The following is a 17,354-nucleotide window of genomic DNA, read 5'->3' on the forward strand; positions in this document are numbered from 1 at the left end:
AGGCTCCGGAGCCGCGGGTAGAGGGCATCGCGGAGGGATGAGCAAACAAGTTCACGGGCAGACGGAGCAGGCAGACAGGCAGACAAAGAGATGGATGGCTGCATGGAAGACTGTTCAGGGGAAGAATAGAAAGTTCTGAATGCTGCTGCGGCAGGCTGTGCTGACGTGAGGAGTGTTCCCAAACCGCAGACCCATACTGCATTACCATACTCACACAAACAGGCCTACACATGCACACACAAAAAGGCCTGAGGGAGAAGGCTGCTTGCAGGCGGAGCTGAATAGAGACACCATCACCTGTTCGGGCCCTGAAGAGGTTGTATTCCAGCACCATTTGTGTTGCCGTGTGTTTGCCACAGGTTTGTGTGAGGAGGCATTGAGTGCTTTCTTTCTACGTCTAATGGGACCTTTTAACAGGTGTGTGTCTAATGTGTGTTGCCAAGCGTTTTCATGCACCAACGTGCTTTGAGCATTGGTGTGCACTTAGGTCAGTGTGTGTGTGTGTGTGTGTGTGTGTGTGTGTGTGTTTCCCTGCACAGGTCGGTTCTCCCCATTCTCCCCCCAGCCTGCGCGTCCTAGTGGAGCTATAGGTGCGTATATCATTGGATCAGTGGCTGCTGCCTGCCACGCTGTCCAATCGCATCAAGGGAGAGGAAGAGAGAGAAAGGGAGAAAGAGATAGAGGGAGAGAGAGGGGGGATAGAGGGAGGGAGAGAGAGAGAGAGAGAGAGAGAGAGAGAGAGAGAGAGAGAGAGAGAGAGAGAGAGAGATGGGGGAGGGAGGTGAAAGAAAAGAAGAGAGGAAATTGATCATTTAAACGTCCTGGGCCTCGCAATCCTCTAGGAGAGGCTTCAATTTCTACTAAATACAAAACGTATTTCTGTTTGTATTTCCATCTTTTCGGACAGAAGGCGTATTATTTTTCTTTGTTTCTCTTATTGGGGTTATTCCTGCCCAGGAGAAGTGACATCGCCACCAGCAGCAGCAGCAGCAGCAGCAGCAGAGGAATATCTCCCAATATCCCATCCCAGGCACGTCGGATAAACTGCAGCAGACAAAACACGAGGCGAATCTTGCGACGGACGGGAACATGGTCCGTGCGTTCTCCCTCCTCTTACCCTGACCGGGTACGTTACATCCCGCATTTTACCCTCTCATTTTTCTCATTTTACTGCAGCGCGGATGCAGGTTAACGCTTTGCATTTGAGTGTGTGTGTGTGTGTGTGTGAGCGCGCGCGTGTGTGTGTGTTTTGCCGTAGTCAGCTTCAGTGCAGATAGAGATTTCAGTCAGTATATTCCACCTCGCGAGCAAGCGGTTCATCCCCCCCCGACACGTGCTTCTTTTATTCTCTCATTCCGTATAAACGAGTGCAATAAGACCGAACCGCAAGTGTGTCCGTTCTTTTCCCTGTCAGGGCAGCAGGGGGGGGGGGGGGGGGGGCGGGCGGGTTCGCCTTGATAAATGGAGCGTTATTCATCAGCGCGCGTGCGATCGCCGCTGGAATGTTAACTAGCACCTTGGACAGCAGACAATTTAACACGGGGGGAGCGAACGGAGCGACCATACGGACACTCTGATGTCTGCGCTGCTCACTGTTAGTGCGTGCGTGTGTGTGTGTGTGTGTGTGTGTGTGTGTGTAGGTGCGTGTGTGCGCGTGTGTGATTACGCGGAAAATTGATGTCGCTGCTCTCTTTACGTGCGTGCGTGCGTGTGTGTTAATAGTTTGCCCTAAGGCCCTCTGAGAAGGATAGCAGTGTCGGCTACGGACCACCTGGGTGTGTGTGTGTGTGTGTGTGTGTGTGTTTCTGTGCATGTAGAGCGATCAAGAAAGTGTGTGTGTGCGCACCTTTGAGTGGAAAAACATACATGTGTGTGTGTGTGTGTGTGTGTGTGTGTGTGTGTGTGTGTGTGTGTTATTAAGAGACAAAAAAAAGTGGTGTGTGCAATAGAAAGACACAAAGTGTGTGTTTGCTTTTGTGTATCACGAGCGTCCTACCTTATGCTACATGCGGGTCAGGAGCCCCGTGGTGCATTCAGGGTTCAATTAAGCATGTGCCACCACCCCTCCCTACCCCACCTCTTCCCCCCCCTCACCCCTCCTCCCCTCCCCACACCTACTCCCCCCCTCACCCCCTCCCTCCCAACACGCGCACCAAACGGCCAGGTCCTCTGATCTGTGAAACTGCATGTAGTAAGGAGGTGACATATGTCTGCGGCTACCAGACACTAACACTCACGCGTACACGGGAACACAGATATGCCATTTCTGTGTGACACACACACAGCGGCCCTGACAGCCCGACACCGAGTTAAGCTGAGCGGACAACATCTCGTTTGTCCCATCCATCTCCCTGGTATCTATTTTTAAAAGGAACAGCAGCGAGGTAGCACGGCCTATTTTTCTGATGTGATGTGTAACTTTGCTGCGTGTGCGCGTGTTTGGCATTTTCTCTTTGTGACACTGTGATTATTCTAATGGAGACTAATTAAATCCTTCTCTCCATTTCCCTCGCCTCTACATCTCTTTTCCAGGAGGCAGTTTGGGCTTGTTATGCGGTTGACCGGAAGGAGAGAGTGACAGAGGAACAGTGATGCTACTGTTTACATAACGAGAGATTCACACATACACTTACACGCAAACGCACACGCCCACACACACACACACATGCTCAAATTGCCAGTCCAGGACATACACTCTTGCTTTAACACTTCCACACACACACACAGACACGTATTCAAGGGACTCTGCGACTGAGTCACCACACACTCAGAGGCAAAGATTCACTGACTCACACCGCACGCAGAAAGAAAAGGTTGTTTGCAAGAGTCAGGACTGTGAGTTGTGTGTGCTACGTGCCGAGCTGAGCAGCAGCTGTGTGCGTGTGTTGGATATCTCTAAAGGGTCAACCCCCCCCCCTACCTCCCTCCCACCCAACACTCCCATCTCTTATCTTCTGACTTCCCCTAAGCCCACAATCATGTCCAAGTTGAGCACCAGCAGAACTCCTCGTCCCGCGCCTCCTCCCCCGTCCTCCTTCGTCCCGTTGGGGATTCTATCCCTCGTCCTCTCCCTTTGGCTCTACCCGACCTCATCGGCGGCGCAGCAGACCGTGCCCGTCATCTCCACGGTGCACGGCCGCATCCGCGGCATTCTGACCCCGTTGCCCTCCGACCTGCTGGGCCCCGTCATCCAGTACCTGGGAGTGCCGTACGCCAGGCCTCCGACAGCGGACCGCCGCTTCCAGCCGCCCGAGCCCCCTCTGCCTTGGCCGGGAATACGAAACGTGACGCAGTTTGCTCCAGTGTGCCCGCAGTCGCTGGATGAGAGGAGCATGCTGGGAGACATGATGCCGTCCTGGCTGACGGCTAACCTGGATATAGCTGCAACGTACCTCACTCACCAGAGTGAAGATTGTCTTTACCTCAACATCTACGTCCCCACCGAGGAAGGCGAGTGAAGCCAAATGTGTGCGGGTTTTTGAATAAGAATGACCGTTTAGTTCATTCACATGTGAGGTCAAAACAGATTGGCAACTAAGTGGCACCGCATAACCTTAGAACGACATTAAGATGATTTTGAGGCTATGATTAAGAATGGGAGGGTCACAGAGAAATTGTTTTGAATAAATAAGTAAAGTTATTTTTTAACCTGCAGCCCATTCTGCTCCACCCCTCTTGTGCACCAACACTTAATATGCAGACACCTGCGTCAGTCGCCGTGGGGTTCACCCCTCGACTCGAGGAGTAAACTGGGAAGGACACAGACTCACTCATGCATACATATTGGTTCATACACATGCATGTGACCCCACACACACAGTCTCACAAACACCTACACACGCATGCACACACACAAAGGCAAGGGTGAGCACTCTCACAGCCTCAATTTATATCCATCCCCCGAGGAGTTGAAGGAGGGGAGATGCAAAGCATCGAGAAGCGAGACGTCCACAAACTCTTTCGGTTTGTATGTATAAACGCAGTGAGCGATTAAAGGCTGAGACACATTCATTAACAAGCAGTCAAACACGCACACGGTCGATATGCACATTTATTCAAACACCAGACAGAATGGAGGCAGACGGAAGGTGGGTGGATCTGTGCTTACATGCGCGCACAATAAGTGATTTTTTATATATAGCGCCGGCATAAGGGGCTTTAGTGATGTCACCTTGAACATTGGTTCTATCTATCTATCTATCTATCTATCTATCTATCTATCTATCTATCTATCTATCTATCTATCTATCTATCTATCTATCTATCTATCTATCTATCTATCTATCTATCTATCTATTTGTATCTATAATCTATTGTCTCTCTCTCTCCCAGACATCCATGAAGAGGGGGGGCAGAGGCCGGTGATGGTCTACGTCCACGGGGGCTCGTACACAGAAGGCACTGGCAACATGATGGATGGCAGCGTGCTTGCAAGCTACGGCAACGTCATTGTCATAACCCTCAACTATCGTCTCGGAGTACTGGGTAAAATGATGTCTCTTCTATATCTCGTATATCTGTTGAATTCTTTTGCGATCTGCTAAACGCTTAATGGTGATATCACTGTTAATGGGTGTGGCTGCATTTAAAGATGTTAAAACATACCTCTGGATTCTTTATTACTATCCTATGTTATCACATTGAGTTACTCTACAATGATGATCACATTCAATCATTAGATTTAAAACTCTAGTTTGGTATTGTTCACAGATTATGTTTTTATTGGAAAATCATGGTCAGAATTGCTTTTTCAATTTGGTTGCATTTTTTTTATCGAGCAACGGGTGTTCAGGTTTTTACCCAATGTAAAAGCCTTCTTTTAACCATAAGGATTTATTTGCAGTTGGATTATTTAATCCTTCAGCGAGCTATGAAATGTGGAACAAATTAGTGAGTTGTTTTCCACTGGGAGCTGCTTTTTTGTTTTGTTTTTGAGTGAAAACTTGTTCAGTATGGCTGTCCCTAGTGGAAATAAACCCCCTGAAGCCCTTTCTACAAGCATTGACTCAAATCTGATCCTTTATACCTCCATGACTCTCTGACTGAGTGCTCTGTGAACAGTGAACATCTTACTCCCTGTTGGTTTTCACATTTTAGACAGCAATGCAATGCACACTGGGTAACAAACAAAGAGCATATGAATCCTGGTATTTAGCATCACTTCAAACTAGTTGGATACATAAGCTGCACATCCCATTATTGGCTGGGTTAAATCATGTCATTGCTCTCATTAGGAGTTGCCCCTCTTCAATAATTCATTTGAAGAGATTAATTAAAATATGCCAGGAGGTTAATAAAATGTGTGCATGCAGTATGTTTGAATATAGCCTATTCAACATTATTAAACAATTTAAAAAGATTTCATCCAAATACCATTACGTCTTTAATCTACTCGATTTTGTTGATTTACGTTACAGACAGTGACATGATTCAAATTAGGCTTTTGATAAATGATATGTAGATTCATCAAAATGTACTTCCTATAAGGGCGCAATGGTAAAGGAAATATTTCTTTGGCTGAACCTTCAATGAATTATTTAGTTTTCTACCTTTTTGTGCAGTTTGAGCACATTCAGATCATGTGAACACATACATTATGTTAATTCTGTGTCAGAGATATTTCTCTAACAAAGGCAAGGACATTTGTGGGTTGTCCTTTAAAAAGCATGTCAATGAAAATGTAATAGAGAAAATGGTAAACGTTCTCGAGACAAAAAGCTATTGTTTGAATGTATGACATCCATTCTTTCTTTTCTGTATTTTTCAAGCTTTGAAAGATGTTATTAGATAACAATTTTTCTGTGATGGCGTAAATTTAAATGCGCTTTGTGGGTGAAACAACCATTTAACAGTTAATTCTGACTTTGGTGAGAGGTGTTAGAGGTGTAATCATCATATCAAGCCAATCGAAGCGAAACCAACATGCTTCTTTTTGTCTTCATCTCCATCCACTGTGTTTGCACCTCCTCCAATATGATCATCACCACCATCACCATCCATCATCATGACTAGCAGTGTCTTCCTCTTCTTCCTCCTCTTCCTCCTCATTCTCATCATAAGTTGGAAGCATGAGGTGAGCCCATATATTAAAAGTGTGAATCTTACCGTACTCGGCTGGAATTGGGTTGTGTTTCCAATGAAATGTTTGAAATTAATGAAACACAGGAAAGTAAATCTAGAAAATATGAAGCCATTCTGGAACGTCTACCTCGTTTACTTATATTGTGCGTTTTGCACAAGATACATTTCGGCAAAATTGAACTGATGAAATGTATAATTTTGACGATGCCTATCTTCCTCATTACAGCATGTGCTCATGGCTAGCTTGAGGTTCATGTAATTAATCCCCTGCAGGAATGTGGTGGAGTGAGCCATTAGGATCCTTTCTGTTTACTTAACACCGTCAGCAGTAAAGGGAATAAGGGATAGCTGCGTTAGAGCTGCACGTGTGCGTAGGTTTATGTTGAGTTGTGTGCAAGTGGATTTTCCCTCACATGAATACGGTTGTATCCTGTTGATTTAATCAAATTTGCAAAGGATTGTGGGGGAGGGCCTCGTTTTTAATTAACATCTCTTCTATGAGGATGAAAAGGATTTAAAAAAAGGATTTTTAATCATGCATTAATTGATTGCAAATCACCTGCCTGTGTGCTTGTAGCCTACTTTGTAAGATGACTTTCCAAAAATTCTGAAGGACAAACCTCTGTTAATCGAGTAATACATTATTCATTCATAGTTTTCTCAATTCCCAGTGTTTTTTTCCCCCACATGTCTTCATGTAATATTAAGTACTATGTGTTATATGTAATAACAACATTTCACTCTGTCTGCCTGTAGGCTTCCTTAGTACAGGGGACCAGGCAGCAAAAGGGAACTACGGCTTGCTGGATCAGATCCAGGCTCTGCGCTGGGTGAAGGAGAACATTGCCGCCTTCGGAGGAGACCCAAGCAGGGTCACGGTGTTTGGATCGGGGGCCGGGGCCTCCTGCGTCAGCCTGCTCACCTTGTCTCACTACTCTGAGGGTAAGGGAGAACCACGTGTGTTTTATTCATGTTAAACGTACACAAGATAGTTGTGCACCTGCGATAGAAACCTTTCATGGTTTCAGTGGCCCGTTCAGCTTAAATTTACTGGCATAAATGCTTGAATAATCCTTTGAATCTGAATAATACAGCCTGCATGTGACTCATATAGCTAAGAGAACCAGAACCTTGAACCAGATGCACTAAGCATGACCTGTCATGCTTTTCAATAATGCACTTCTGTGAGTTGGGTGTTTTCTCGCTGTGGGAGTAGTTTCGCGCGTGTGTGTAAATGTAGTCTGCAATCACGTGGATGCAGTCATGCACGTGCATCCATAAATGTGCAGATCTGCGTGCCCCGTCCTTCCTACACCCACATTCGTATTCATGCGTGTTCGTCGTGTACCTCAGACCTGTTCCACAGAGCCATCATCCAGAGCGGCAGCGCCTTAGCCAGTTGGGCTGTGAACTACCAGCCGAGCAAGTACGCCCGGCAGCTCGGCGAGAGGGTGGGCTGCGGCATCGACGACAGCACCCAGCTGGTCGCCTGTCTCCAGGGCCGGAGTTACCGCGAACTGGTGGAGCAAAGCATAACGCCAGCAAAATATCACACGGCTTTCGCCCCGGTGATCGATGGTGACGTCATACCGGATGACCCCCAAATTCTGATGGAGCAGGGAGAGTTTCTGAACTACGACGTGATGCTCGGCGTGAACCAGGGCGAGGGCGTGAAGTTCGTGGAGGGCATCGTGGACTCGGAGGACGGCGTCACGGCCGAGGACTTTGACTTTGCCGTGTCAGACTTTGTGGATAGTTTGTACGGATACCCGGAAGGCCGAGACACGCTGAGAGAGAGCATAAGGTGAGTGAGCCTGTGAATGTTGTGACGCGTTGAAGGAATAGTTAGAATAAAAGAAGTTGATGCTTCGTTAGAGGAGAACCATGACAGCACTCTGATGGCTGATTGTTGAATATAAGAGACGGTTGTCTGTTAGCTGATATCTCGTTACTTCTTGTTGTAACGTCCTTCGATCTTGTTATCAATGCAACTTGGTGTCAATCTCATCGAAGACTTTGCCAAAATGCCAATAAGCGTCAACACCATTCCATGAAACGGATTATTAAAAGAACAGAATTACGAATGCACTTATTCGCTCCTTCACGTTGATAACAATCATGTATTTTTGATAGACTTATTGATAGCAGTCTTGACATGTGTCCTCAGGTTCATGTACACGGACTGGGCCGACCGTGACAACGCAGAAACCAGGCGCAAGACTCTGGTGGCGCTTTTCACCGACCACCAATGGGTGGCGCCAGCCATCGCCACGGCCGACCTCCATGCTCAGTACGGATCTCCCACCTACTTCTACTCCTTTTACCACCACTGCCAGAGTGACGCCACGCCGCCCTGGGCTGACTCCGCCCACGGCGATGAGGTAAATCGACGTCAAAGGGCTGCGTTACTTTACGGGGATGATAAGGGCGACAGAAGAGGGTAGAAGCAGTGGCGCGAAACGTGACATTAGACATCGAAGGGAGGAGTAACGATCAGACCGTGGCAAAAATGAGGGCCACTAATTCCCAAAGATTTGGGAAATATTAATGCGATGAATCAGAAGCTCGCTCGCTTTAGATTAACCGTGAAGTGCTGCTTCGTAGTGATTTATTCAAAGGACTTAAGTGGAATCAAGCAATCCTCTACAGCACAAAATACTTCATGGGACATATTTTGCCGCAGGGCTGATTTGAAAGTCGCTCTATGTTTAACGCTGTGATGATTGGTTCATTACGGCACTCTTTTCCTCTGTACTTTGTAACAAAGTAGAGCACTTTGAGTTGAAGAACTGTGATCTGCCAGCCGTACCTTGTCCTGAAATGTGTGTCCGTGTGCTGCATAGGTGCCCTACGTGTTCGGGGTGCCCATGGTGGGACCCACGGATCTGTTCAACTGTAACTTTTCCAAGAACGACGTGATGCTGAGTGCTGTTGTCATGACTTACTGGACCAACTTTGCCAAGACTGGGTGAGCTATTAAAACGTTCAGTGATGTGAGACGCTGACTGGGGAAGAGGTTTCGCCTCCTGGCTGACTTTACTGTCCAAAGACAAGCAAGAGAACAACACCAAACAAAGCCCAGATTCAGCATGACTCAGTTCTCACTTGTTTTAAATTAGAAACAAACAAGAAGATGCTTCTAATTGCTGCTATTGATATCTTGTCCCCAACCATGGACAGAAAATGTCTTTTGATAACAAATGAAAGCCAATTAATCACATGTTATTAAAACATGAAAGAAAATGCACAGTTGTCATTAAGATATTATTCTCCATCTTGGACACGCTGCAGAGACACGGCTTTGGCAACGCGGACTGTTGTTGCTGTAACTGTGCACGGCTCAATCTCAATTTTACAGGAACAAATCTCCTCTAGGCCCAAAATAAGACAGCAAAGACTCCAGTCTTTAGTGTGATCAACCTCTCTCATGCGTTTCCTCTATGTGTAATTTGTCTGATTGATAGTTAATGATCATTTGCATGGCGTGTAGTTATCTGGAAGGGTTCAAGCAAAGAGAGGTCAATCTCAAGAGATGATAACAGGTCATGATTGGCAATAACACAACTAAATGTATCTACCACAAATGATGCATGGGGAAATGCATTGGTTGTAATTTGTAAGAATTTATGCAGGAGGTAGATCAAAAAGCATTTCTCTCTCATTCTTTTCCCATAAAAATAAGAAACATTTTAATTGCATGAAAACAAAAGTTTTTCAGAAAAACTAGGTTTCAAATGGAAGTTAAAAATAAGCAAAGCTGAGATTTAATGAGGCATTGGAGGAAAACAACAGAATTTTAATACAACAAAAATAATGAGCTAACAGGAAAAAGATATGTTATTATTCTGTCTTTTCTCTAAAATGCTCTCTGACGTCTGACGAGAAGACAGTACTTTAGAAACAATCATGAAAGCAGCACTGCAGACTAGTTTCAGCCAATTGAGGACACAGATTCTCTGTTATGTCGAAAATCTCAATGTTGCTTTTCGTCTTCGGGCCTCGGCTGAGAAAATATAACAATCTTTTGAAAAGCTCTTGAGAAAAGCAATGGTGAAGAATGGCCAATTGTTTGACTGAACAAAACGTGTTTTAATTTAATGTAATTCATGTAAATTCAAGGGCTTTATGGGTATGAACGCTTTAAAACAAATTTTTCAAAAGCATCAATCACACAGTACACAAAAACTGAAATATTGTCAATAACACCACATAATTACAATACAACACAATATATTTAATTGAATATTTTGATCTCAAAATCTAATGTTTTGCACTGTTCATCTAGCTCTGTAGTTTGGGATGAGCAAATCAAATTTATTATATTACACTCTGATATTATTACATTAGTCACAATTTAAGAGGAAGTTCGCCTCAGTCTCCACTTCCTCTCCTCTTTCTTTTCTTTTCGGTCTTTTTCCATGCTTATTCAGTTATGATCAAAACTGGTGCAATGATACAGATAGCTTATTCAACACATTAAATCAAAATGAAGAGGACCTGCCAGAGGCTAAAAAAGCTTCTGGATATCCAATTTATTAAATTGAAGGTGAAACGATCTGCCAGTAGCTACGAATACTGAAGTTGTAGAAAAGATCCACATTCGAACTTTCAGAACCCTGACAGTCCACTCCGATAAGAGTACGTTTTATCTCTGCACTCTGACATGATATACAAGATAAAAGCATGTGTTGAAGATGGAACCTCTTTCTGCAGTGCTTGAAGTGAGCAATTACCAGTAATTAATCCGATCGAGGCTCACTCCACCGAGACTTCCTCAGATTTACAGAGACATCTGCAGTCTAGACCTTGATCCAAAGCATCAGTAGCGCCCGGCTTTCTCACCGCATCCCAAATCAGCACCGTGTGCGAAAGTGTTTAATGCCGGTGCGTTACGATTATCCCAATTTCATCAAGTTAGCATTGTCTGGCCCAAAGGCCGCGCGTTGCGATGGCCACCGCGGAGGGTTGTTAAGATTTCAGTGCTCGCTTGAATTACAGACCGGGAACTTTTTCTGAAGAAAGACTTTACCCGGTTGAGAGCGCCTCAGATGGTGATGGGGCTCTGCGACAGCTCAATTTAAGAGAAGGCCGTAATGCTCCCTGATGTATGCTTTTATTGTCGCTGCGTATAAATCCTCGGGTTGTGCGCGTGCAGGTGTGTGCTGGTGTTTTTTTTTTACGCTAGCTGCCTCTTTGTGCTGTTCAAAAGGCGTTGATTGACGTGTGAGCATATAGCTTGTAACTGGCAAGTCTGTAAAGATGTGCTGCTCTTTCATTTACGTCTTCTTTCGCCGCTGATGCGAATATGTTGTAAATTGTAAAGTAAATGCGTTTCCGAAAGTGTCAGAGAGGGGATTTCTCCGGATATCTTTTGCTATGAAACACACATCCACCTTAAATCAGACGTCTGACAGTTTCTAAAGGGGCAACTATCCACACTGCTGCATTATGTGCATTATGTAACCGAATGGTTTTGTAACAGACGTATTGCGTAGACAAAAAACAAAGATCTGCCAGTCTATCATCTCTGAGCCAAGTTTACAAGGAAACTTTTTCCTTTTGTGCAAGTATTTTTTAGCCACAGTTCTGTCCTTTTTTAAAAAAAATTGATATAGATTTAGAAAGCTGTGTACCGTCTCTGGGGAAATTATTGGAAAGCATTAGAGAAAGTCAGATCCCTAGAGGAGGGTAGCCAGCTGGGAAACATCTTCCGCAGCTCCGTTAGGAGTCTGACATCTGCAAAACTGAAAAGCGTGAAATATTGGTATTTATGCTAAAACACAGAATCACAGCACTACATTTCCTGCATTTTTAAAATGCCACCCTTGAATGCAAATACCTAGGTGTTCTCACTATCTATATAGATATAAATATCTATATCTATATAGATATAGATATATATACCCTAACTCATCCAGATTTTGTTAAATAACTCATTATGTTTCATTCTCTCCAGTGACCCAAACCAGCCGGTTCCTCAAGATACAAAATTCATCCACACTAAACCTAACCGTTTTGAGGAAGTGGCCTGGTCCAAATACACCCCTAAAGAGCAGCTGTATCTCCATATTGGCCTGAAGCCCCGTGTCAGAGACCACTACCGCGCCACCAAGATCTCCTTCTGGCTCCAGCTGGTCCCGCACTTGCATCACGTCAATGAGCTTCTGCAATCGGTGTCGTCCTTCACGCACAGTCCCTCCCCACAGGACGACACTCCTTATTCCTACACTAAGCGCCTGGCCAAAGGGTGGCCGCCTAGCAGCACGCGTCATCCGGGTTCACAAGGAGGCACTCCGCAGCCGCCGGAGGCCGCTTTAGGCCAAGGTGGAGAGGAAGACGGGGTCCGCGTCCCTCCTGAGGACTACTCGACTGAGCTGTCGGTGACGATCGCCGTGGGAGCCTCGCTGCTGTTCCTTAACATCCTCGCATTTGCCGCACTGTTGTACAAGAAAGACAAGAGGCGCCTGGAGCATCGCCGGCCACGGCCACTTCCTCCCCCAAGACGGGACATCACGCCTGCAGATGTCGCCGCCCACTTGCAAGGGGAAGCGCTGATGTCATTGCAAGTGAGTTGTGTGTTTTTGGGCCTTTCCTTTTACTATAAATGAAGCGAATGTGTGTCCACCTCTGCATATACATTTAATCAGTCAAAAATGAAACAGGTTTATTGTTATTAATCACACACATTATTATGATGATGTACATTTTAAGTAGCATCAAGCCAGTTGAGATTGTGAGTGAATAAAATACTTTCTTTCCAGTTGAGAGTCTGCCAGTAGAGCACTTCTGCAAAACACAGCCTGTCATTTGCAGAAATCATCAGTCCAAGGATGTGTGCGTTTGTGTGTGTACATGTCACTGTGTTTTGATGCATGTGGGTGTGAGAGCTGTGTCCAATTGCCAGAATTGCTTGCAGTTGCCTCCAATTCATCCACTGACTATGTGGCCTCTTTGGAGTTCAGTTAATGGCTTTGGAATCTCCCACATTAAGTGCTAGATGTCAGATCCCTGACAAAGCAGACAAATACTGTTAATTGTCAGTTGAACGATATGAACGTAGCTTGACGTTGCTGTTGTATTTGATTATTTGTTTGTGTGGTATTTTTGCTTTTTTTATCAGACCTGGCGTAATAGTCTATTGCTACTTTTGGGAAACAAAGGTTGGGCAAACCATAGTAACATGGGACTCAATAAAAGCTGATATTAAGAGTTCTTCTCAATTGTGAGGATTTATTATCTGTGATTTGAACATCTTTGGGATTTAAAGTGTTGGTTGGACAAAACATGGAATTTGAACATCTTTGGTTTCATTAAATGTTTTTGTATGTTATGAAGTAGTACAAATTATATTAATTCAAAAAAATAATTAAGGAAAATAATTGCTAGATTAATATATAACATCAATTATATATATATATATATATATATATATATATATATATATATATATATATATATATATATATATTTAAATATTCTGTTGTTTATTTGTATATCTTTGTAGTGACAGCCATGGCGGTGTGATTTCATATCTTTCATGTTCTTTCCTGATATTTCTCCACCTTTTAGGTGAAGCAGCTGGAGTGTGACGCTGCATCAGCAGACGAGAGGAACAACACTCACCACCATCACACTCTGGATACGCTGGACGCCCTGGACGGCTTGGACACCCAGGACATCTACAGCACGCTGGACACCGTGCGCCTCACCTGCCCGCCCGACTACACCCTGACCTTGCGCCGCTCGCCCGACGACGTCCCCCTCATGACCTCTCTGACCCCGGGATCACTGCCCGTGACTCCCGGGTCCCACCCTGTTACCCCGGCGACGCCGATGACCCCCATGACGCCCGGCTCAGTGGTGGGGATGAGGATGGGGCATCCGCACCAGGGATACACACACCATAACCCGTATAGTAATACACACCTGCCACACACACACATCTCCACGCACACACACTCCACTACGCGTGTATAACCACAGCAAGATACCTGCACACACAAGGACATCATTAAAACACACACACTCTCATACTAACAGATGCACAAACACACACACACTCCACACACACAGACACACACACACACACACACACACACACACACACACACACAAACACGTACACAGAACAAAAGACTTAAATACCTCTACTAATTACCCTGCAGGATTGTTTCAGATGGAGTGACAGAATGACATTTTCAGTAACAGGAAGAAAAGACAGACAGCTGTGTGTTGCATGTCGGGAACTAACGGACGAACTGGATCCCGGCAGATGCAGTTCTATGCATCAATCGCTCATCACCTTGAACGAGATGAGCCGAGGCATCCGTCAAACGTCGCGAGATCTGCTTTGGATATGAAATCTTTTGCTTTTTCTACACCCGGAGAGGACGAGGAGGAGCGCCGTGGCAAAAAGGGTCAGTCATGGATCAGTTTACATCTCCTACTGTACCTGTGGTGCACCGGTGAAGCGGTGCAGAGGCTGATCAGAGCACACGCAGATGCAGATGTAGATGTAGATGCCAAGAAGCACCACACACAGACTGCTGATGTCAACTTGAACAACCTGTGAAATGTGAATGTAGCATATTTTTCCATTAAAAGATCTGAGGCCCTATCTGCCAAGGATCAAAATAAGCTGAGGAGAAGATAACACATTTTCGAAAGAGGTGGATGTAAACAAAGATGGAGAGGAAAAGGGGATCTAAAAAAAAACAACATTAGCTGTAAAGGAAAGGTTCGTCGGAAGGTGGGAAAGGGATTAGGATTTTATTGAAAGGGATTTAACAGCTGTGAGAGTGAGGAAGACAAAGCGAGATAGAGTGATATGGAAAACACGGGGACAGAAAGCGGGCCAAGAGACAGAAATTAGCTTCAGACAATGAACGGGCCTCTGAAGTGTTGTCAGATTACTGAAGAATCACTCTAACCAGCTACGTGTTAAACTCTGTAAATAGAATGGAAAGATACAGATGATATATTATGATTTATAGCATTTAACTGCTGTTGCATTAAAACATGACTTATTTAACCACATAAAATGCTTTCATTTCAGATACTACTATATTATTGTATAGGTGTCATGAAGCAAGGCTGGTTGTCTTTCTATCTCACCCACTGTAGTATTTACACAGTACTTTTATTTAAAGGCTATGTCATTACAATCATTCTTAACTGTGTAAACATCTCAATACTTGTTCAGTAGTTGAAGTAAAGGTCATTTTCATCTCCATTTACTGTCCATTGTTTGACCATCTGGTGATGAGTTAGTACTGTGTAGATAATGCAATATTGGTATGATCATTAAGCACCAGCCAAAAACCATTACCTGTTAATCCTTTCCCATCCCTCCTTTCCCCCTTGCTCCTACCATTTATCCTAAAGGCCTTACCCTTAATTCTTAATAAATCCAACCTTATAAAATGGCTCAGCAGACAGGCAGGTGGTGATGATCTGTGATTCGGCAGCACGTCCCCAGAAAGTTTGGAATGAGTTCGTTGTTTGTTTTTTTCCTACCGGGCGACCCAGTTATTCTAAAAAACACCCTTCTGGAGCTACGTAATTCTGACTGAAACCTTTAACTAAGGTCTGTTAAAGCTTAACATTTCTCCACAGTGTGTGTGTGTGAATCTGTCAGCCACATTTTAAAGCGTGGAGTTTGGTATCTGCCTCCTTGTTGTCAATACCTCTGAGCATGATTTGATTAGTTAGCGGCGGCTCGGGTGGAGCTGAGGACGGATGATGAGGGTGGCTTTGCTCCATGGTTTGACTTGACATTGAAGGCAACTCTAAACCAGCCCTTTCTTTGCCCGTCCCTAATATCCTCTTTATGGAGCTATTTACTTAATTTTTTTCTTCTTCCAAATCGCCCCCTACACAGGCTTTAGAATGAATTGAAATGAATTATTAAAAGCCACCACCAACGTCTCGTGGAAGTAATGATTCATTTTATTTCAAATGGAAGCTGAAGGTTTTCCTGCTGACTCCACAGCGATTGCTCGAGGGCGGTGGTGGTTACTGCTTTGTGTCATCATAATGAGAAACGCAGCATTCAGAAAATCTATTCCGACCAATTCACACTGACGATTCACGAGCCGGTCGTGTGGTTCAGTCCTGGCTGCCATTAAGAAATGACAAGTGGTCAAAGCCAATACGTGATTGCTAATGTGAATTAATCAAGAACTGCCGGACTTTAATCTCAACCAGTAACTTTAAACAAAGGCCCTTTCCCCTGATATACCTTCCCTGTTTTGTCCTCTTGTCCAGCTTCTCCCTTCCCCCCAAACAACCCCCCACCCCCCCCCCCCCGCCTCCCGCACCCGCCTCCTCCCAGCCTCATCTGTGCGACGACATGCAGCTTTGTCACAGTGTGGCCTATTTAACCTCCTCTCATCCTAAGTAACTTCTTCATGAGAGATTTTAGTTAATTGTCAACAGAATACATGAACAATGAAAGCCGAAAAATTTGTGGATGACAAGCAAAGAACTTTTACAAAATGATACAAAAATAACATTTAATGTATGTTTGATCGACTGGATATTTTTTTCATATGGGTTTACTGACCCAGCGGATGGCTGGATTGTAAAGCATAAAACATTTTTGCTGCATTTTTGAAAAATAAAAAATATCAGTATTTTACAATTTATGATCATTTTTAATTTATAATACTGTGTGTACCATACTGTTCATAGAGAGCTAGAGGAGATGTGTTGATGGGCTTTGTATAATTGCCACTGATGCGTTTTTTCGCGTTTGACCTGTACGCTGAATCTGAAGCTGTAGGACTGTATGAGCATTAAAAGTGAAATAAGCTCGCCTGGCTCGCCTGGCAGCTAACTGTAGCTTCAAATCCAGCCTTCAGATGTGAGAATCAATCTTGTCATCTGACTCTCAGCCAAAAAGTGAATAAACTTAATCTCCAAAACTATTCCTTAACATTTAAAAAAATGTCAAAGACAGATTCTATATGGATTACCTTTAACTTTGCTCTATAGATCACATGTTTTGCAATTACTTAAATCCTTACTGCAGCAAAATAGGGAGATTTTTCTGTACATCATTGAGAGCACAAGCCCCTGCCAGCTGGCGAAGGAGACCCTGTGGGATGTGAAAGAAACCAAATTAATGGCTGACTTCCAAACCAGATTGATGTCTCCTACAGCGTGTCCCCGCTCTAATCCCATTAACTAGATATAACTGCAGTTAATTAGATTTATGGCCAGCAACACATTAGAAAGCATGAGTTCGTGACCAGGTGTTTTTTTGGTTTGAT

At 44.5% G+C, this 17,354-nt stretch overlaps 1 protein-coding gene across 1 annotated transcript; it reads left to right on the top strand.

Moving 5' to 3' along the window:
* The first annotated feature begins 510 nt into the window (after nucleotides 1–510).
* LOC120834018 (neuroligin-4, X-linked) lies at nucleotides 511–16,723 on the top strand. The gene is made up of 10 exons (XM_078091316.1): nucleotides 511–590; nucleotides 958–1,126; nucleotides 2,533–3,450; nucleotides 4,333–4,485; nucleotides 6,838–7,023; nucleotides 7,435–7,885; nucleotides 8,249–8,462; nucleotides 8,925–9,049; nucleotides 12,038–12,647; nucleotides 13,651–16,723. The coding sequence occupies exons 3-10, from the start codon at nucleotides 2,979–2,981 to the stop codon at nucleotides 14,056–14,058; spliced, it is 2,619 nt and encodes an 872-aa protein (XP_077947442.1). The 5' UTR covers nucleotides 511–590; nucleotides 958–1,126; nucleotides 2,533–2,978; the 3' UTR covers nucleotides 14,059–16,723.
* The last annotated feature ends 631 nt before the right edge of the window (nucleotides 16,724–17,354 follow it).

The sequence above is a fragment of the Gasterosteus aculeatus genome, chromosome 16 (assembly GCF_964276395.1).
Source record: "Gasterosteus aculeatus chromosome 16, fGasAcu3.hap1.1, whole genome shotgun sequence".
In the NCBI taxonomy this organism is placed as follows: domain Eukaryota; kingdom Metazoa; phylum Chordata; class Actinopteri; order Perciformes; family Gasterosteidae; genus Gasterosteus; species Gasterosteus aculeatus.

Excerpts from the sequence above, each read along its gene's own strand:
- LOC120834018 (XM_078091316.1), top strand. The coding sequence starts at position 2,979 with ATGTCCAAGTTGAGCACCAGCAGAACTCCTCGTCCCGCGCCTCCTCCC. Across the intron at positions 7,886-8,248 it reads ACGCTGAGAGAGAGCATAAG|GTTCATGTACACGGACTGGG; the intron begins GTGAGTGAGCCT and ends ATGTGTCCTCAG. Across the intron at positions 8,463-8,924 it reads ACTCCGCCCACGGCGATGAG|GTGCCCTACGTGTTCGGGGT; the intron begins GTAAATCGACGT and ends TGTGCTGCATAG.